This window comes from Hydra vulgaris, chromosome 13 (assembly GCF_038396675.1).
Source record: "Hydra vulgaris chromosome 13, alternate assembly HydraT2T_AEP".
Lineage (NCBI taxonomy): Eukaryota > Metazoa > Cnidaria > Hydrozoa > Anthoathecata > Hydridae > Hydra > Hydra vulgaris.
In genome coordinates, this window is record NC_088932.1 from 4,646,889 (window position 1) to 4,670,000 (window position 23,112).

Here is a 23,112-nt window from a genome sequence, read left to right on the forward strand (position 1 = left end):
CAAGTAAAAGCGCAATGTTTTATATTTTTTAATAAATGGTACTTGAAAACTTAGATGTTGGTTTGTCACAAAAAAAAATCGCTGGTAAAGTAATTAAGTTGGGTGTTTTTTTTTTTGTTCTTAATTTTTGCAACAAGCAATATTTTTTGTTTAAATTTTTAAAAGAAAAAAATTATTATTATTTGCAAATCCGCAATTTTAAGAAATAATGAAAAAAAAAATTTTTTAATTCATTTATACAAAAGTAGAGAAAAGAAATTAATTTATGTTCAATGACAATAAAAAATGTAATAATAAATTTATTTATTTGTTGAAGCAAAATAGAAATTTTGTTTTTGAAATTTTATTTTAATACTTTTGTATTGAAATAAAATTCTCCATACAAAAGTGGAAATCTATATTAGAATAATATGAAAATAGTTACAATTAAATTTGAAACTGAGTTTCACATAACTCATTTTAACATAACTCAGAGTTTCACGCTTTATGCAATCATCAGTTGTTACAAACAACCCTGACAACAAAAAAAAATTATTTACAAAAATACATCATAGTGTTAGTTTTGATGATATTAAAGTTGCAGTTAACAAATTTGTTTTTGTGTAGCGACATTTTGAAACAAATTCATTTTATTTATTCAATAGTTTCGAAGATGTAATGATATGGCACTTTTTGATTAAGCAAAGGTTACACAACTTTCCTCCAGATTTAAATGGCTCCGCCCTATGAATAATCTTAAATTTTTTTTATTATTTGATAGACTGTCTGTCCCAACCAAACCCTTAATCAATGTAGCGGCACTTCCTTGTAGGAGCCAACTATAAGATAGTCAATTTAGCAGCATTCTCTTGTAGCAGCAGGCTATAAGATAATTGATGTAGCAACACTCCACACATGTTTTACAATAAAAATAAAAATAAAAATATTCAGAATATTTTTAAAAACATTCTAGTTTTTTAAGTTGCGTTTTTGTGGCTTTTTAAACCTTAATGTATGTATATGTATGTATGTATATATATGTATGTATATATATGTATGTATATGTATGTATGTATGTATATGTATGTATGTATATGTATGTATGCATATGTATGTATGTATATGTATGTATGTATATGTATGTACAAATATGTATGTATGTATATGTATGTATGTATATGTATGTACGAATATGTATGTATGTATATGTATGTATGTATATGTATGTATGTATATGTATGTATGTATGTATGTATGTATGTATGTATGTATGTATGTATGTATGTATGTATGTATGTATGTATGTATGTATGTATGTATGTATGTATGTATGTATGTATGTATGTATGTGTGTGTCTATGTATGTATGTATGTATGTATGTATGTATGTATGTATGTATGTATGTATGTATGTATGTATGTATGTATGTATGTATGTATGTATGTATGTATGTATGTATGTGTCTATACAGTTTTTAATATACTTGATAACGAGGGTATCTATATTCCCTCGAAATATTGTAAAAATAGATATATTTTTAACAAAGTAAAAATAAATATATTTTTAACAAATATAAGTTAATTCATAAAAAGACATTTTTTTAAAAGTATGTGTCTATATATGTATGTGTGTATGTAAAGTAAACACACGCTGTCCTAATATATTTTGCGGACTTTAAGTTTTAAAATGTTGATTTCCTGCTAAAACCCAAACCTCAGTTGATGAATGTATTTCAGCTCTTACAGTTTGCTGTTTTAGTATAGTTTCAACAAAAATATATTATCATCTTCATTTTCATCATCATGACCATCATCGTTGTTTTAGCATCTTTGTTTCAGTGTTAGCATAGGTTGGACAACTTTTAAATTTTTTGTTTTTAAATTTTTGTATTTGCTCTTGGAAGTTGAATAACATTTTCCATATCAAAACATAAAACGACTTTTCTGGATTCTCTATCACTCTTATTTTCTTGATGGGAATCTGTCGTCAAAAGAATTTGATGCTGAAATTGTATTTTATACCTTAAGCTGTTAAATCCTATCTCCATATTCATTTTATTTTCTTCATAATAGTCACATTGGTCTGATTTTATTCTTAAAAATCAATTTTAAATTCAGTATTGAACACTTCTCTATACTTATGTTGCTCCAACAATAATGAAACAAATTTATGTGAGTACGAACTTTAATTTGTACTTTATGTGCATTTTTCTTTCAACTGGAACACCTGTATGTAGAGTAGGGGGTTGATTTTTTTACAACTATACATGGGTATAGTGCCAAAATCTGACATTCTACATGAGATGACCAATTGCAAAAGTTTTACTAACTAAAGTTTCAAAAATGTCCCCCGTAAGTAAAAAAATATAACATAAAAATTAACTAATTAACAGAAAAATAGCAATTTATTTTTACAAAACTTTCTGTTCATTAATATACAAAGATCAATTGTTTGTGCAATTTAAAAGTTGTTGTGCAGAATAAATCTGAAGTTCATCTTGTCAATATCTTTTGCATAAATTTCTTGCATAATTTTTATGGCTCTTTCCGCACAGATATTAGATCTCTGAATTCCTTGTATGCGACTGGGCTCCTGGGACCAAAATGTTTTCAAGGTTTTCATGGCTGTAGTTGAAGTTATTGCTTGCTCTAAATTGTTAAAATTATGTTCTGAGTATTGCATGTCAGAAAACCATATATCAGACCAGGCTGATGTAATGAAGTCACAAACCATGCGAAGTTGATTATTATTCGACTCATTTAAAATATATGCCAGAAGAGCATAGATTGCTTTTGAATTCCATCTGGCATTGTTCAATGATGGCAGACTTTTGAATTTTATAGCCGGATAGCTACCATTCACCTTCATGTATCGGTAACTTTGTACCAACTCAAACAAAAAGTCCATATCATCTCTCCATTTATTAGTCTTTACTTTACAAATTTTTTCACCTCGCTTAAAGTTTGATTTTAAATTTTCATAGTTTTTTCGCAGGTTTACAATAAATTTGTAATGTATTTCTGGTGATGAGCTTTTTCCTTCATCTAAAATTTCATTCATGGAATGCTTCAAAATTGTGTCTAACACATGATGCTGACAACCAATAAATTGAACTGGTTCAAGATTTTTTCTTTCAAATTCTCTTTGAAGTTGGCTTACAACTCCATTTTTACTTCCAGTATTAACACTTGTGGTATCAGATATTATAACTTTAATACTACTCCATAGTTGAAATTTATCTAGCACTTCAGCTATTCCATTGTAAATACTATTAGCTTTACCATCACCCAGTTTCAAAATGGCTAACTTGACCTCCTTTTCTGCATTTTTAAAAATCAAGACTTGATACTCAATCCCGGAAATTCTTTTACCATCAAAATGCAACACCCAATCATCATTTTTTAAATGATTAATCATATGCTTTTCCATTTTTTGAGCTTCTGACATTGTAGCTCTATAAACCCCAGATTTGGATGGTGCTTGCACATTAACACCACATTCAGATAAATTTTTGCAAACTTCTGCTGATTTCTTAATACTTAGTTTTGACTTCTTAACTAAGTTAACAGCAACAGTGGTGTTCTCATATTTTCTCTTTGTTTTTTGGCCTGGCGGATTATAATCAGAATCTTGCTCAACATCTTGTTCATTGTCTCCTTTATTGTCATCACTGACCTCTACTGTACCTGTTTCAGCTATGATAGTTCTCTTCTTGCCAGCTTAAGATGGATGTACTTTAACAATTTTTGATGTGCAATAACTATTAGGTTGCTGCAAAAATAATCTCGTTTTTCATATTTTATATTTTTGGATGAATTTTTGAATAAATTTATTATTGGCAGATGTCATGCTATATGTTATTTAAAAGCGCGGTTTTCGCTTGATCTAGTTATCGTATTGGTTTTGTTTTATAATAATTTAGTCATTTTTTACAGGACGTCAAATCTATCATGGACAAGAGACAAATTCGCACGATTTTTCTGTTCCAGTTCAAGATGGGCCGAAAAGCTGCCGAGACAGCTCGCGATATCAACACTGCATTTGGCCCAGAAACCACTAACGAACCTATGGCACAGTGGTGGTTCATAAAATTCCGCAGCGGTGAGGAGAGCCTTGAAGATGAAGAGGGTCGCGGACGCCCGTCTGAGATTGATGACGATCAATTGAGAGCCTTAATCAAAGCCGACCCGCGCAAAACCATACGAGAGGTTGCGGAAGAACTCAACGTTCATAACTCAACAGTTGATCGCCACTTGAAGCAAATAGGAAAGTCAAAAAAGCTTAGCAAATGGGTGCCGCACGAACTGAACGAAAATCAAAAAAATCCTCGTTTTGAGGTATCGTCTGCTCTTCTTCTGCGCAACAAAAACGATCCGTTTCTCGACCAGATCGTGACGTGTGATGAGAAATGGATCCTCTAGGACAACCGACGACGTTCCGCGCAGTGGTTGGACCGCGATGAGGCCCCACAGCACTTCCCGAAGCCGAATCTCCACCAAAAGAAGGTTATGGTGACTGTTTGGTGGTCTGCAGCCGGTCTCATCCATCACAACTTCCTGAATCCTGGCGAGACGATTACGGCAGAGAAGTACTGCCAGCAAATCGACGAAATGCATCAAAAGCTCCGATGTATGTGCCCGAGATTGGTCAATATGAAGGGACCAATTCTCCTCCACAACAACGCCCGGCCGCACGTCGCACAACCGACCCTGCAGAAGTTGAACGCATTGGGCTACGAAACTCTGCCTCATCCACCATACTCACCGGACCTCTCGTCCACCGACTACCACTTTTTCAAGCATCTCGACAACTTCCTCCACGAGAAATGCTTCAAAAGCCGAGGCGATGTCAAAACGACCTTTGATGACTTCATCGCTTCCAGGACTTCGGAATTTTACGCTACTGGCATAAATAAACTTGTTTCTCGTTGGCAAAAATGTGTTGATTGTAATGGTTCTTATTTCGATTAATAAAGTTTATTCTATGCTGAGTTATGTTTGTTCAAAGTTAACGGTTGAAAAACGAGATTATTTTTGCAGCAACCTAATAGCTTGACCATCAGTTTTCACCTGTAATATATAAAATTCTTTATCTTCATTGCTAAGCCAGTTACCATTCACTTTGGTTATATCAAATAAATAATCCCACTTTTCTTCAAGACATTGTTTGGATTTTTGAACAGAATGATATTTCTTAATAAGAATTTCTACTTTTTTTGTTATAGGCCTTTCATTAATTTTTGGTAAACTCAGTTTAAGCCATAAATCAGATAATTCTGCGCCAACCATTTTACATCTGGAATACACTGACTTCTCTAAATTTGATAAGTAATTATACCGACCAATAACAGAATAAGCTTTTGGCATTTTATTCATAATGCCAAGTGGCTGCAAAACTTTGTGTATGTGAGATCTTGTTGATTTTGATTTCTCAAAGTGGACTAGATTTTTTGTCCAGGCTTTGATATTTTCAGGTTTTTCATCTCGGAGCTTATTCTGGACATTCTGAAATATAAAGTAAATTGAAATAATTTTAAGTTACATGCAAAATTAAAATGAAATCTAGTAAACACAAAAAATCACCTTGATTGGAACACGTTTATCTTGACTGCTAATGACAATAATTCAATCTTGTGCTTGCAGAAATTGATAACATCGTATGCATTCAAACAATGTATACTCAAACTTATATACTTATATGTTTGTTTATTTGTATCACGCTACACCAATGATATTGTAATTATTATAATTACAATATCTTTGTGCTACACATTAAAAATTGTTAAAAAACAATTACAATTTTTTATTTTTATATTACAATTTCATATTTACGGGTGACATTTTTGCAATCAAATGTCTTAAGGTATACATTTTTATAAATAAATATAAAAATGTCAGCTTTTAAAAATATACCCATTGATTTTTAAAAAAAAAGTTGAAAAATCAACCCCCTAATATAGAGCTATTAAATTGCAGTGAAAATTATGAACTCTAGCTTGAGAAATTCATAGAATTCCTATAAAAAACATTTTATAAGTTCTGTTAATAATGTCATCACTTTCCAAAAAATATTGATAAGAATACTTTCTTTTGCTATTATCTGAGACTTTAGCATAAAAAACATTTTTCTTTTGAATTTTTGATTCACAAGAAAATACACAATTTAAGCAATTTTACTTTCAACAGATTTTCTTTCTTTAACTTTTATACTTTTTGAATTTATATAGGAATTTATATAGGATTCTCTTTTTTTCTTTGTGCAGTTCCTTTTCCTTATATCAGTATTTCTTGTCCATTTTTGAGTGAAAAATTCACTGAAAAATTAATACAATAATTTAATTTACATTATTAGATCTTCAACAACAACAACAACAAAAACACATGTGTAATGTTTGATAAGATTGTATTAAATTTTAAACAAATATTATTATGCTTTAAACAAATTTTTTGTTAATAAAAAATTAATAGATAGTTAAAGATAAATGTTTTAAACACTATTTTTTGAAATAAATAAACAAAATAATCACAATTCGGCTAACAAGTTTTGTGCAGCTTCTCAGTCTGTCATCTTGAAATTATCATCAAATTATAAAAAGCGAGCTGGGTGAATGGCTGATTGAATTTGGTAGAACAAATAAACATCAAATGATTTTTCATTCGAGATAAACATAACTAGTTTTTTTACTGCTTTATTTGATTGGTTGTTTGTTGATTGATGATTTGATTGATCGTTTTTGAATTAAAATATATAAAAGCATAATAAAACAAGTTTAAAAAGTGGAGATTGAACAATGTGAAAATTGATACATACCAGGCACATTATTACATAAATTAACAATTAAAATATTACATTATTACAATTAATAAGTTAACAATTAAAATATGAATATTTTAATGCTATATTGACTGCTTTATGGCTAATTTTTTACAAAACTGAAGTTAGAACAAGTATGAACTCAGGTCATGCCATTTCTCCAGTCTTGAGAATCTGTAAAGCGCTTCATTAGAAGAAGCTAGCAACTGTCTATGGGCTGATAACCTATCATCCCTATTTTTATGCTCAACATTTCTGAAACAATTTAAATTTTTTTTGATACATGCTTTTAAATGTTCTCATTATTTCCAATATCTGTTTTATCATTGCTTCTTATCATTTCTGAATAATTTGGATCATTCTTTTGTAACCATTCTTATAATTTGTATCATCACACAAATGATTATTGACTTTTTTCCAAATGCTAGAAACCATTAACATTTATTAAGCTTAAGTAAATATTATATTCTCATATCTACTATAATTTATGAGTAACACCATTTCTATCGTATGTGAGTAACACCACATATCTGATCATTATTTTCTCAGTTCTTTTCAAAATACTGGACACGATTAACCTATTAGCTCATATTTTTTTATGGGTGTTACATGCTAAATTCAGCTCCACCAAATCTATTTAGCTTCAATAACAAAACTTACCTTACTTATTTTTCCACCAGTATTTATTTTAATCTTATTTTTGACTTCACTGTATTCACTAGAGTGAATTCACTGTATTCACCAGAATGAATTCACTGTATTCACCAGAGTGAATTCACTGTATTCACCAGAGTGAATTCACTGTATTCACCAGAGTGAATTCACTGTATTCACCAGAGTGAATTCACTGTATTCAACAGAGTGAATTCACTGTATTTACCAGAGTGAATTCACTGTATTCACCAGAGTGAATTCACTGTATTCACCAGAGTGAATTCACTGTATTCACCAGAGTGAATTCACTGTATTCACCAGAGTGAATTCACTGTATTCACCAGAATGAATTCACTATATTTACCAGATTCACTGTATTCACCAGAGTGCTTTTTCTATATGGAATACCAATAGTGTTAAGGACACCTTGCATGTTGTACAAGCAATATAGTTTTCTATTCCCCTTCCTACACACCCCACCTAGCCACTTTCCAGTATTTTCTGCAATGTTTATTCTCAGCTATTTTTCTTCCCTTCCATCTTTCCAACAATAAACACTTAGTAGTAGTTCTTCTGTCTTTTTTTTCAAGCTGAAATCATCTGAATTAAGTAGGTCTCGTCATATACCAATTTGGAGCTTTTTAGAGAGAGTTTCAAAGACAATAATAATAAGAGAGAGTTTCAAAGACAATAATAATAAGAGAGAGTTTCAAAGACAATAATAATAAGAGAGAGTTTCAAAGACAATAATAATAAGAGAGAGTTTCAAAGACAATAATAATAAGAGAGAGTTTCAAAGACAATAATAATAAGAGAGAGTTTCAAAGACAATAATAATAAGAGAGAGTTTCAAAGACAATAATAATAAGCAAAGGAGTTAACAAAGAACCATAGATAAGAACTATGATGGATACAACCTGTACTTTAACAAAGCCATATTCTCAATATTTTGTTTTAAATGATGTCCTGACATTTTCATATGTTAATTAAAAGTTTAAATTTCAAAAATGAAAAAAATAGGAAATTCAATATAAATAAAAAAATCTATTAAAATCAAAAAACTAATTTTTTTGATATATTTATTTAAAAATCCTGTTTTATTTATCAATAAAACTACATTTAATTTCTCTTTTAAAAAACATCACCATCCATCTTTTCATCCAAATCATTTAGAATTATATCTTTATGCACAATTGTAATGCAATGATACGACACTCACTGAACACCCACATCCCCACATCCCTAACTTTTTTTTTTTACTGACCTGATTACTACTCATGCTTACATTTTCTTGATACTTCTGACAATTACTCTTCAATTTTGCTCCTTTTCCACCAATTTAATTTATCAGATAAGTAATTTGTGCTTTAGAAAACATGCTTAATCTTGTGTTATTATCTCATTGCATTGAAATATTCTAATGCTTTTCTTTCAATATTTCTAATACAGAACTCTTATCTGTTATACAATCTCTCAAAACCATTTTTTGCTGCTCTGAATGATCTATTTACTTCTTCACATATAATGAGCTCTTCATTTCTCTGAACATTTTTCAAAACTAAAAACTGTTAATTATTTTCTGATTTCTTATTTACCATGAATATCATAGCCCAGATTTAGAATTCTTGGAAAGTTCACAATTAAAATTAAATGACAAACCTTAATAATGTTTTTGTTTTTAATGTTTTTTTCATTTTGTTTTATTGTTTTTTTATATTTTTTATGCGCATGTAAGTACAGATTATTTGACTGAATTATTTAGGAATAGACACAGTATATATTGACTGGTTTATTTTGCCATAGGTACAGTGATACCTAGGCAGGGAGCTTTGGTTAGGGTAGCAGTACATACATTTACTGTGGGCTTTAGTTTGCACAGTCTATTAATTTGAAAAAAAAGTTCTAACTTTGTAAATATTTTCCAATAAAAGTTAAATATAATTTAATTTTCATCAATCAATTGTAAGTTATATAATTGATGAAAACATGAAGACAGGAAGAATTCCAAAGCACTAACATTCCTCAAAAAAACTAGTTTAATAGATTTAGGATGAATGAGAAGTTATATTAAATAGTGTAAGTAAAGTAAAAGATTTAACTAAGCTGACTGATAAGTTACACAGATTGAGTTCTTCTTTTGTGTAATTGTTCTATAGGTATCTCAATAGGAGCTAGAGTATCATATCTTTAATCTTTTCCAATTATTTATCAGAAACAGAAAATTCTTGCTCAAGATGGATCATTACTACTTCAACTTTTTGCCTACTTTATCATTTCATCTTTCATCAATCAACCAATCATCTTTCGTCTCCTCAGCATTTTAATCTGTTGCATTTTGCAATTTAAAGAAAAAAAAAAGAAAAGAGTTTTTCTACAAAAAGTACTGAATATTTTCTTGATGAAGATAGTTAGAAGTACTTAGAATGGTGTCACCAGAATGATGACACCATTCTAAATACTTTAAAAAAAAAAATAATTAAAGTAGTTTTTTCATTCTCTTCAGTTACATCATCAATTACATCAGAGTTTATTTTATCAGGTTTATATATCTCAAGGTATATCACAAACACAAAAATGGATTTTTTTTTTATTAACTCCTAACAAAGCTGCAAACAATCATTATTTAAGTTTGACCATAAAACAAAGAATATTGTTGAAGAGCAAGAAAACAGTTGACAGAAAAGTCTAAAAAGTGTAAATTTTAAGTCGGAAAGTTGTTAAGAAGAGTTAAAAAACCGGCTTATGCTTGGTAGATAGGTCTAACTACAACAAGTCTTGGTATAGGTCTAACAAGGTTGCCAATCAACCTGGAAAACCTAGAATACCTGGAAATAGCATAAATCCCAGGGAAAACCTAGAAAAACTCAGGGATTTTTTAAAATTTTTATAAAATTCAGGGAAAACTCAGGAAAAATATATTTTTTTTGAAATTTTGTGCAATAATTTTTTTTTCAAAAATGTTTTGCTAACACATATTATAATAAGTTTGCAAGATGTAGGTGTTTTAGTTTGTCAAACATAAAGATTGTGTTTAAGTCAGGAAAGTAATAATCTCGTTAATGAACCGGAAAGGATATAGAAAAGTCAGGGACAACTCAGTAAACTTAAAAAGTTTAACTCAGGGTAAAACATTAAAAATTATAGTGGCAACCCTGTCAACTACATTTAAATATGGGTCGTATGTGCAAGATAGACATTGTGAATGAGACTAATATTATTTCCAAATTTAATCATTAAACTCACATCATAGTATATTGTTACTCCATTGTTGTCCAAATCTAACTTGAATTTAGACAATCTTGACTAAACAAGTTGAATAGGTATTATCGTTTATATCATTCCAAGTGATTGAAAACCATTTAAACCATGTAAGTTCAGATTCATGACAGATTTTATGCAAAGTGAATTTAATAAAACTAATAGAAAAACAACCTTCTTCTTCTTGGATCCTTGTTCAATAATGGCGATAAAGTTACCAAAGGCTGTCATAAATTGATCCCTCTGATTTAAATATTTTTTTAAGCAGAACTCTATTTAGTTTTTCGTTAAAGCTTAGGCCATAAGCTTTCATTTGCAAAGTTTATGTTTTTTTCTGTTAAGTAATTGATGATATTATTAATATTTATATAACAAACAGTTATTATATGTTACATAATAACAATGTTTTTAAAGAAAATTATATGTTAAACAATAATTATTGACAAATATCTAACGGTATTTTGGTTTATTTATTAATAATATTAATGTTAATAATAAATAGATATTATTAACATTAATGTTAACAATAAATAGAATAGAAGACTGATTGGACAATAGTTGAAAGGGTCAGAGGATTCTCCAGAGTTTTTAAATTGCCAGCTTTTATTTTTGGACTTGCCAGCTTTTATTTTTTATCTTTTATCAGATATTTATAGTTAAGATAATATCCGGTTGTTGTTTAGCCAACAGCCCATGGGATAAACAAGTCTTGTATCCTTTGATTATATGCCTAAGGGTTTCTTCTCTTTTTCAAAGTTTTATTTCTTTCAAGGAAAAATTTCTTAAAAATAAGTTATTATACTGGCATTTTAAATAAATAATTTTTTAAATCTTTTATATCTGCATGTTAAATCCTTTAAAGTTTCTTTTTTGCTTGAAACATATAATATTTTAAGTAACGCACCTATTTTAGTTATTGTTAAGTTTTTCAATTTTTAGAAAATAATCAGCAAAAAGTGTATACAAAATGACAGTTACGAAAAGGTACTTTATGCTTTACATTTTTTATTAATCAAAGGTTTTAACGATCTTTTTTTTTTAAAATTCTATCAAGTATCTCATAATTATAAAAGTTATATACAAGTTTATGCATAATCTGTAAAAAATTTTATACCACATTTGGTAGCATGTGAAAACCTGTCTAAACCACCCAAAAATATGCACTTTAAACTAAAAATAACATAAGCAAATTAAATAACTTTGTGTGTATATATGCATTCATGCATACATACATATATACATACATGCATACATACATGCATACATACATACATACATACATACATACATACATACATACATACATACATACATACATACATACATACATACATACATACATACATACATACATACATACATACATACATTCATACATACGTACTTACATACGTACTTACATACATACATACATACATACATACATACATACATACATACATACATACATACATACATACATACATACATACATACATACATACATACATACATACATACATACATACATACATACATACATACATACATACATACATACCTACATACATACATACATACATACATACTTTTTTATTTTTTATGTTAATTCACCTTCCCAAGGCCAATAAGGTCACTACAAACGAGGAGGCTATTTAATTGTGGTTATAATCCTCTCTCAACTCTGAAACACAGTCTTTGACGAACAAGACCACTGCACAGTTAAACAAGTTGAGCGCGGTTCTTCCAGGGACATGGTGGGGATCAAACTCAGAACCTCTACTTATGAAGCAAGTGCTCTACCACTACACTACTACGGCATACCACATACCACCCTTTAAAAGAAATTAAAAAAACACCTCCTTTGAGGAGGTGTGTACAGTACTTTGGGGAGATACAGTAGAATGAAATAAAAGAATGTTTTTTAAGGTTAAAGAAAGTATTGAGTATGCCTTCAATGAATGTCCTAAAAAGTGTATTGGTGGCCATTATTTCAAATGCGAAGAGATAAAAAGACATGTGGAGCAAAAAGTTTGTTCTAATCAGCCAGTAGATAATAATGTTACCGAGGAAAATTCGTTGAGGAAGGTGGTTTTTTTTCATTCTCTTCGCTGCAAATATTTAACAAACTGCAAAATTCCAAAATGTGCATCTATCAAGTAATTTTTTTTATATTTTTATTTCTTATGTGAATGTATATTTTTAATTAATGACGTGTTAAAAATTTTTTAGATCAAATTATCTTTATCTTGCATAGTGTTTAAATCAAAATTAAGATATGGTCACTCATACCAAAACATTTAATGTTTAATTTTTACATTGAGTTTTTTTGAAGAGTAAAAGTATCAATCTAAAAATTTATATTTGACTGCTCAAACAGGGTATATAAGTACAATGTATATAACAGGGTATATAACTACTATGTACATAACACGGTATATAACTACAATGTATATAACAGGGTATATAGCTACTATGTATATAACACAGTATATAACTACAATGTATATAACAAGGTATATAACTACAATGGTTATTATTAGCGAAGAACCCATATCTGGCAACAACATTAGCATTTTTTATTTTTACCTATTGTTTCCTCATTTCTACCAATTCTGTGTTACATATAATATTAGACATCAGCCCCAGTACCTTTATAAACCTGTGATCAGGTTAGTAGTTATATCAGGGTTTTAGCCAGCCTGATGGCACCACAATTCTCAATTAGTTTTAAATTTTCAAAGGTTTAAAAATTTGTAATAAAGAAAACAATCTATATCCAACTCATTTAGAGTGTCATGCTAGACACATAAAAAACGTTATTAGGTTGCACAATGAAGAAATGAATTAATAGAGAAATTAATTAATCGAGAACAATTGTTTTCTCTTAGTAAAAAAACAGCATAGTCATTAACTAGCAAAGTCATTAAAAAAGAAACTTTATTTTTTAATTAGCATCAGTTGTTCTCTAGTTTAGATTTTTTGTTGTGTTTATTATATTGTTTTTTTTGTTATTACTAAAAACTCCTAATTTATATTTTTTATGTTTTTTCTCATGTGGTTAACAACTCTCACCCTGTCGCTTAAATGCGTTGTTGCTTATTTAAAATAAGTGTATTGCAACACTTTTAATTACCATTCTTTATCAATCGAAATTGGCAGGCCTATCAATTTTAATAAGTTTTTTTACTTACTGCTGATGACATTTTTACTTACTGCTGATGACACACCTCAAAATCACAGTACAAATGTATTGTGTCTTAGATATTATATTTAATGCAATATTGTCATATTTATTACAATTTCAAAAAACAATAGATTTATTTAAAGTTAACACATTAAAATTTATTTAATGATAAAAATTATATTATAAAATTAAATGAACAAAAATATGAATATCAATGTAAAATAGTTAAAAAATTTAAAAATTTTTTAACTTTTTTACAAAGATATTTTTTAAAAGTATACATAGATATTTTTTATATAAATATTTTTTAAAAGTATTTAATTAAATTATTAAAGATCATCAATTAAAAAGTTGTTTTTGCTATTTAAAAAAAGTTATTAGAGGAACCTGGAAACCATTAAAAAAGTTTTGTCACAAAAGTTTGATATTTTTAAACAAATTTTTTTATTTTACATTTATAATATTAAATATATAATATTTACTGCCGTACAAGTTTATTGTAAATAATTGTTTAAACTTTTTGGGAAAAAAGTTTAAAAAAGAAAAAGTTTAAAAAAGAAAAAAAGTCTCAAATTTGCTAATTTTTGCACCACTCAAAGATTTTAATAAGTTATAAACATCCCCAAAATTTCATCATCCAATTCTAATCTATTTTAAAGATATAACTATTTTAACTTTGCCCTGAACCAACAAAAATCTTTTAAAAAATGGTTTTGACCTTTGTTTGTGTTTTTTGTGCATTAGAAACCTGAAAATATGAACACTTACTTATTTTGAGGCAGTTTAAAACATTTAAAAAGGATCATAGCACTTTAAATTTGAATCTTTGAACTACTTTACTGGGGCAAGTTTAATTACAAAAATGCAGATGTAGCTCGATTTTTTTTTTACATGTTGTCCTGGATAGTTTAGTTAGAGTTGTTACAAAGAATTGGATAGTCGTTTATTCTTAAACAGAAAAAATATTCAAATTATTTGAATTTATTATTTAAAAAACAGGAATTATGAAAAATCAAGGAAAAAAGAAGTGGTACTCTTAGGTGCTTGATTAATGGAAGTGGGTGTTTAATAATTTTTCGAGAATTTTCCCACCCGCTCTAAACTTATTAAAAACCCTTTCCCCTCCTTTCATTCATTAAATTATTCTCGTTATAAATAAAGAAAATGTATCTCAAATTAAAAAAAATTTAAGTTATTATTTCCTTATTTTTAAGATCTGTTTTGGTCTTAAAAATTAGCAAATATAAACTCACTTATAGTTTAGAAAGACCTCCCTCCTGTTTATTAGATCTGGACAAAAATTTCCAATCACTCTTTTGTTCCCACTTCACTTTTTATTAACCACCTTAGCGTAACTTGACAGTAATGTAACGGAAACAGTTTCAACCATATTAAATCGTTCCTTTAATTATAATTGACTTACTGTTTCTGTTTTCTTGGTAGTTATATGAAATTTTAAAAATTTATTATTTCACTGGGGTCCAGTTGCATTGTATATGTATAGTACAAGGAATTTTTAATACATTGCAAAAATTTTATTTTAGAAGTTGTCTTAAATAATTTAGTTAGAGTGCACACAAAAAATTGAATTTTGGTCTTTCCTAAAACAGAAAGAAAAAACATTGTCAAGTGTTATTACTTATAAAACATTTTTATATTTATTAATCTAAGACAAATAAACAAGAAGACAACCAAACCAAACAAAGACAAATAAACAAGAAGACAACCAAACCAAACAAAGACAAATAAACAAGAAGACAACCAAACCAAACAAAGACAAATAAACAAGACAACCAAAAGTATTTGTAAAAAAATATTTTAGAAACTCAAACAAAAGTAACTAAAAACCAAAATATATAACTTTATTCTTTAAAATGCCAAAAACTTTATTCATGCGTAGAATACTGCCAATTTACACTTTCAGTTGATATGAAGCCCATAGATTATTTAGTATTTCAGTATGATGCTTAATGCGTTGCAAAGTTTGTATTTTGTATATAAAAGTGAGTACCTTCTAATTTTCAATTTTTAGTGTGAACTTAAAAAAACATCTTATACCAAACTTGAAGACAGAATCTATTTTTCATTTGGATCAAAAACTCTGCGTAATGTTTTCTGTAAGTTTGTTTTTTGTATAATCGAAAAAATTGAGAAAGGAAATTCTTTTCAAAAGTATTTAGAATAACTGTTTAACTTTAAACAAATTTTTACAAATTTCTTTAATTTTTCTGTAAAGTTTAAAATTTAAAGATACATGATACAAATAGGAGTGTAATATTATGACAAAGAAAAATTTAGTTTCAAATTTTTTCTTTGTCATAATATTACATTCCTAGTGATGGTACCCATTAACTTTTGCCTGGATTGAATTTTGGTACAAATTTTTCAGTTTATATCACTCTAGTGTTTTCTTAGTTTAATGGTATGAAGCTTAGTCAGACCAAAACAAACAACATGCGATCGAATGAGTGGCAAAAGTCACTTTTGAAGACAATTTGAAAAATTTTAAGAGCAATTTGTTGCCATATTTTTCCTTAAGTTTGTGTTCATACTTGTTACTTACAACGAAAGTAAAATATAATATTTAGAAGTTTTTGTGCTAGTGTTTTAGCAGTGAAATTTTGTTTGTTAGAACGATTTGGTTAATCAATTGTTCAGAAAGACTTATAATTGTAGTATTTCTTGACTTTCCAAAAATTGTAGTATTTTTTGACTCATTCTAAAAATCATTTTGTACTTTTTAGCTCTTTCTCTATTAGAATTCTGTATTTCAGGCCTGGATTTCTTTCAAACAACAACGAATATTATTTACTGCTGAATAGTTTTTAAAAAATTTTTTCTTCCTGATCCTTTAGTTCAATTGATTGATAAAGTCTTCTTATATCTTTTTTTAACCTTTCAACAGTAGATATAAGAATTCCAATTGGTTTTGAGACTCAATTGTAGTTCCATGATGGATTCCAGTTTCATGATGGATTTTCTTTGTGAATTTAAGATTCTTCAAGATTTTCCCCACTTTTCAACTTGCTTTGATGAAATTTATGAATTCTAATTTTAACTTCTTTTTTTTTATATTTTTTCGACAATCATTGCTTGATTAAATCAATACTATTGTTTTTTTTTAATGTGTAATTTATTTTGAAAGTGGCTTCTGTTTTTCATTTCTTTCTCATGTTTTATGAGAAATATAAAAAATAATAATTTTTTCAAGACTTTCATTTTCTTTTGCTTCGAGTTTATGTTTAGATGTTAGTCTTTATGTTAAATTCTGTCAAGTATTTAATAATTATAAAAGTTATATAAAAGTTTATATCTATAAACATATATAAATTTTTATAGATTATACATAAAATTGATTTTTAGATATATATGTATATATGTATATATATATATATATATATATATATATATATATATATATATATATATATATATATTTATATATATAGGTTATACAATAACATAAAGTTATTAATTTCTCATGTTATTTTTAGTTTAAAGTACATGTTTTTGTGTGGTTTAGACAGGTTTCCGCATGCTACCATATGTGGTATATATACTTCACATACATGTACATTAAATTAAAAATGACGAGAGAAATTATATAATTTTTTGTGTATATATATGCACTCATACATACATACATTCATACATACATACATACATACATACATACATACATACATACATACATACATACATACATACATACATACATACATACATACATACATACATACATACATACATACATCAGGGCTTGAATTAACCAAAAAAAATCAAATTGTGAAAAAAAAAAAAAAATTGTATCTTTTGTAGTATTAGATTGTATCTTTAGTAAATTGTATTTTTTGCTGTATTATTAGTGTTCGCAATAGTTATTTTTTTAACATGTTATCTCTCATATTTAAATATTATCTGATAATTTACTCCTTTGGTGGAGTTTAAGATTTGCTGTTATAATTTACAGCTTAAGTTATAATTTAAAGCAGGGATGTGGAGTCCAAAAAGGACTTCAGCTTTATATCTCTACTTTTTCCAAGTCTGTAGTGTCCAGAAGCTCTAAACATGTTTGCTGACTTTTGATCTGCTATAAGAAAAAAATTCATAAGATTTAATGGCTTGAATCTTATTGTTTTTAAGCCTTGAGTCTGGAGTCCTTGCCGCCATTATACCTAAGGACTGCGGGTTCAAAAAATGATTGTTCCTCTAACCTAAAAGTCTTAATTTTTTTCCTATTAGTAGTCCATAAACTTATTTATATTTTTAGAGCTCCTGGATACCAAAAACTAGGATAAAGTAATCTTTTTATGACTTTCAAATCCAGAGTCCTTTTTGGGACTCGGCATCCCTGATTTAAAGTTTAAGTTGCAGTTATAGTGTAATGTAACATATTTAATACTATTAAGATATTACTTTTAGTAATTGTTTTTACTCAACATGATAGTTAAAAAAAGTAAAAGTATAAAAGAAAGAGTAAAAACGCAAACATTACAATATTTTAACCACTTTAATTAGTATTAGTATTAGTATTAGTAATCGCTGTAACTGGTGTGAGCCAGTGAGTGTGGTATTAACACACTATGACAGCCGATTTGCTTGATTGCTGCTCATCCAGCAATCAAGACCTGCTTTAAAACTGTTAACTGATTGTGCTTTAACCAACTCACTTGGCAAGCTTTTCCATAAATTAGCCGATCTATTAAATAAAAAGTTTTCACAACATGCTTGCTTAGTGATTTCTTTGACATATTTAAAACTGTGACCTCTTGTTTGAGTTTGTTGAATACTAATTTTTTTGATTGTTTTCAAATCGTTAAAACCGTTAAAGAATTTAAAAATTCTTTAATGGTTTTAACCGTTAAAGAATTTTTAAATTCTTTAACGGTTGAATCATATCTCCCCATTGCCTCCTTTTTGTCAAGGTAGTCAAGTCGAGAGCTTTTAGACGATACTCATAGTTGATTTTTTAAAGTTATGGTATTAATTGAGTTGCACGATGTTGGACTCTTTCTAATAACTCAATTTCTCCCTTTCGAATAGGCGACCAAACTTGTACTGCAAATTTTAACAGTGGTTGCACAAAAGAAATATAAAGTATTCTCAACAGTCTAATATCTAAGCAAACGAAGCATTTTCTAATCCGACCCAACATTTGGTTGGCGTTACTTACACATTTTATTACATGATTTAATTTCATTGCAATCTGACACTGAATTATTTATAAAATTATTGATCTGATTTCTTTTTGAATTTGATGATTTTATTGTCATGGGTGCCATACCAAAAGGGGTCATTGTCTGGTCTTGCTTGATTTATTTTATTTCTTTCAGTTCTGAGGTTAAAATCTTGGAGCCTCTGAGCCTCAGTCAAATCTGGACTAAGATAAATATCTTTATGTGCGACATTACTTCTCAATTTTTTAGCTGATGCTAATATTGTGTTGCGAAGAATATCCTCAACTAATTCAACAAGAATTGGACCTGGTTTATTAGTTTTAGATTTCAGCAGTTAAACAGATTTTGGTATTACAAGTCTAACAGATTTTGGCATTACATTCTCTTGATTTAAGAGCTTAAAAATTTCATTTACTTTTGACTTGTCTTCTTTTGATTTCATTTCTATGCTTTCTTTAGTTGATTCGGCCACTCCATAAATAATGACATTTTTTGCTCTTCTTTTTCTTTCGTCCAACTCATTAATTGCTACATTTGTTACCATCAGGTGCTCTGTAGGCTTCTTTTTTTGTATACCCTGTTTGACAATAAGCGACCAGTCACTGATAGACTTGCTTGACTCAGCTGCTTTATTTATTTCCATCTTCAGATTTTTAATGTTTTCGTCATTTTCAGTTTTAGTTGTTTCTAATTTTATCATGCGTACAAAGAGTTCCAAAAAAGCGTTAGAAAGCTGGCTACACCAATTATGAATGTCTTTAGTTGTTTGAGAGTGTGAACCGGCACCCAATTTTGGCCTATTGTGCCGGTTCACACTCAAAATCTAAATTCATTCCTTAACTGATATTGTCTACTCTCTTGATTAGAGGGCTACCGCCCTGAATAACAGTGGATTACCTCTTGTTGTGAACTTAAAATTGATAGCTGAGAGGGCTACCACCCTGAATAACAGTAGATTACCTCTTGTTGTGAACTTTAAATTGATAGCTGAGAGGGCTACCACCCTGAATAACAGTGGGTTACTTCTTGTTGTGAGTTTATTAAACTTATTACACATTGACTAAAAAGTTTTAGTATGTGTTTTTTTCTGTTTAGTCATAGAAAACTATTTAATACGTTCAAGCTGACAATAAAATAAGTGTTATTTTTAAAGAGTATTTAATTGTTATTGTAAAAAGCTATAAAAAAGAAAATAAAACAAACTGCAAAGTTTTTTAACAATATGAAGAGCTTGTTGCTAAGCAACTTCATGATGCTGTTTTATTGCTGTTTTATACAGTTTATAACCTTAAAACAAAAAAATGTGTTTAAAATAAAACTAAGTAAATAAATAGAATTGTTTTAATAAATAAAAACATTATCGTCATAAAACTTTAAACTTCATATTTACACAAGAACTTGCCTATAAACCATACAAGTCTATAGACCATACGAGTCTATAGACCATACGAGTCTATAGACCATACGAGTCTATAGACCATACGAGTCTATAATCTATGGACCAAACGAGTAGTATCAAAGCAAAAAAACATTAAATACCACGTTTTTTATAATTTATTGTTTCTTGATCTAGCATACTATTAAAAAATTAAGTATAATTAAGTTTTTTATTCAAATGGTTTTTAAATTGATGTTTTCATTCAATTTTTTTATTTAAATTGTTTTGCAATAAAAATTGAAACAAAATTTGGTTTAATAAATCGAGTTATATTTTTTTATTCATTAAGTTTAAGAAAATGCTCAAATTATTTTTTTAGAAAAAAATTTCTTTGAACAGAAATAAAATAATTTATTAATTTTAATTTTTTATGATTTAATTTTTATTTAACTTTTGCAATGTTAATGATTTGCAAGATTTAATGTTTGCAATAGTATGTCTTTACTTTTAAAACTATTTTAAAGAAACAAAATATAGTTAACTATTCAAAATGTTTACGGTTTAAATAAAACTTTCTGCCTCTCTTGCACTATGTTCTAAGTCTGATATTATTACTGTAGCTAGATAAATGTTTAACGTTCAATAACGATTCTTGCTATCCTTATTACAGACTGGGTATTATAAACGTGGCTGAATTAAATTTTATAATTATTGAGTGTTAAAATTCTTTTAAATTTTTCCAATTTTTTTTCAATTTCAAATTTCAATCATTTGAATAAGAAATTTTAAAAGACTAAAATTCTTGTTCAAATTTCTTATTAAATAAAATTGCTTAAAACAACTTGCGTATTTATAGAAAATGTTTGATCTTGATATCGCTTTAAATAAAATTTTAATAAAATGGTATCACATTTTTTATATTCTGTTTGAGATTTCTTGTTAAAATAATATTTAGTTCGAAGCTTATATTATATGTTAACAAAATATAATATATAAACAGAAACATTTATATGGCTAATTTTTGCGAGTCTTTAAGTATATTATGTAAATTTAATAGCTGAGTAACTGTAAGTTACTGTAGTAACTTTACTGGTTCTTTTAATTTAGTTTAAAGGTAAATTTACCATGATGTACTTTATCCATTCAGTAAATCAAACTAAATATAACTTTAAAATAATATTGGCTTCCATGCAGAGGTGTGTTATCATGTGAAGTAAATCACACTAAATTTATCTTTTGAATACATCTATTCAAAAAATAAATTTAGCGTGACTTACTTTCTAATCCCTAATAAAAAACTTAGACAAAAGCTTTACTTTTAAGAATGGTGAAAAAAAAATGCTAAATTAGAAAAAAAAAGAAAATTAACATAGACAAAAAAAATAAAAAACAAACAAATTGCAAAAAAAATTTTTAAGAAAAAACTCATCGCGAAGGTGTGAAAAACAATTGCAATTCGCGTTTGTGATACGCTTAATTCAAGCCCTTTACATACATAAATACATACATATATACAGTGCTCCCAGAAAGTATTAGTGCACTCGTAGTTTTTTAATTAAAGTCAACTTCAGATCAATATAAATCAAAAACTTATTTCGAACTAATTATTTTTTTTAAAGGGTGAGACCGAATTAAAAAAAAAGTCAAATATTTGTCTACTTTTTTTATGTTTCAATGAATTAAAGTTGACTACTCTAAAAAATGTGTGAAAATAAGTATGCAAAAGTATTAGCGCACTCATTTAAAAAGTATTACTTTTTTTCATGCTCTGCTTTGCAGAAGATAAAAAAATTATTTTACAAAACTTCCTAATGTAAATCATACTTTGCAGGGGATAAGAAAATTGGAAAAGTTAATTGATAAAGTTAATTGCTTCTTCATTACTGAAAGTAGCAATCTGATTTGTTTAAAAATAAACTCTGCAGTGTAAACTATACTTTGCAGCATCTGTAGCTGTTATTTAATTGGTTGCAAATATACGTTATTGTATTAAAATATTATACTATTGTTAAATCATGATAAGTAGTGTACAATAAAAAGCACTTTTGAATTTTAACATCAAAGGATGGCTTGAAATTTAATTGAAATAAATATTCAAAATTAAACATTTTGAATATTTATTGGTTATTACAATAAATTATATAAAAAATATATAAAGTATTAGTATTTTGCATATTTTGTAAAATGGCCTTTACTTGCAATAACTGCTTCAATGCATCATGGCATTCTTGCAATCGGTTTTTTTTATAATTTCTGTCAACTCTGGATTATTATGCCAGATTCTGATAATCTCTTCCATAAGATCTTGCTTGTTAGTAAGAATTTTTTTTCCAATCTCTCGCTTTACTATTTCCCACATGTTTTCTATGGGGTTAAGATCAGATGAGTTGCCTGGCCATGGCAACACATAACTTTTTCTGTTTTAAATGTCATAACACTTTTTGCTGTGTGGCAAGTTGTACCTCTTGCATAAATTTAAGGTTTTTGACATTTTTTGATATTTTTTTGACATTTGTAGACCAATCTGCCATTTGAGGAAGCAACTGATTCTCCAGAACTTCTTTATACTGGTCATGCCTCATTGTCCCTGCTCCTTGCCCACGCTCCTTGCCCACAAATGACAGACCAGATCATTACTGAAGCTGGATGCTTGACTGTTTCCACAATGCAGTCAGGATGAAACTTT

At 28.1% G+C, this 23,112-nt stretch overlaps 1 protein-coding gene across 2 annotated transcripts in view; it reads left to right on the forward strand.

Moving 5' to 3' along the window:
• Positions 1 to 23,112, forward strand: part of LOC101238636 (uncharacterized) — a 105,207-nt gene that overhangs the window by 38,561 nt on the left and 43,534 nt on the right. For both annotated transcript variants that reach the window (XM_065815076.1, XM_065815077.1), the window contains exons 3-5: positions 11,645 to 11,689; positions 12,614 to 12,843; positions 15,904 to 15,988. In XM_065815076.1, the coding sequence (XP_065671148.1) occupies positions 11,645 to 11,689; positions 12,614 to 12,843; positions 15,904 to 15,988 (360 nt within the window). The remainder of the gene's footprint in view (positions 1 to 11,644; positions 11,690 to 12,613; positions 12,844 to 15,903; positions 15,989 to 23,112) is intronic.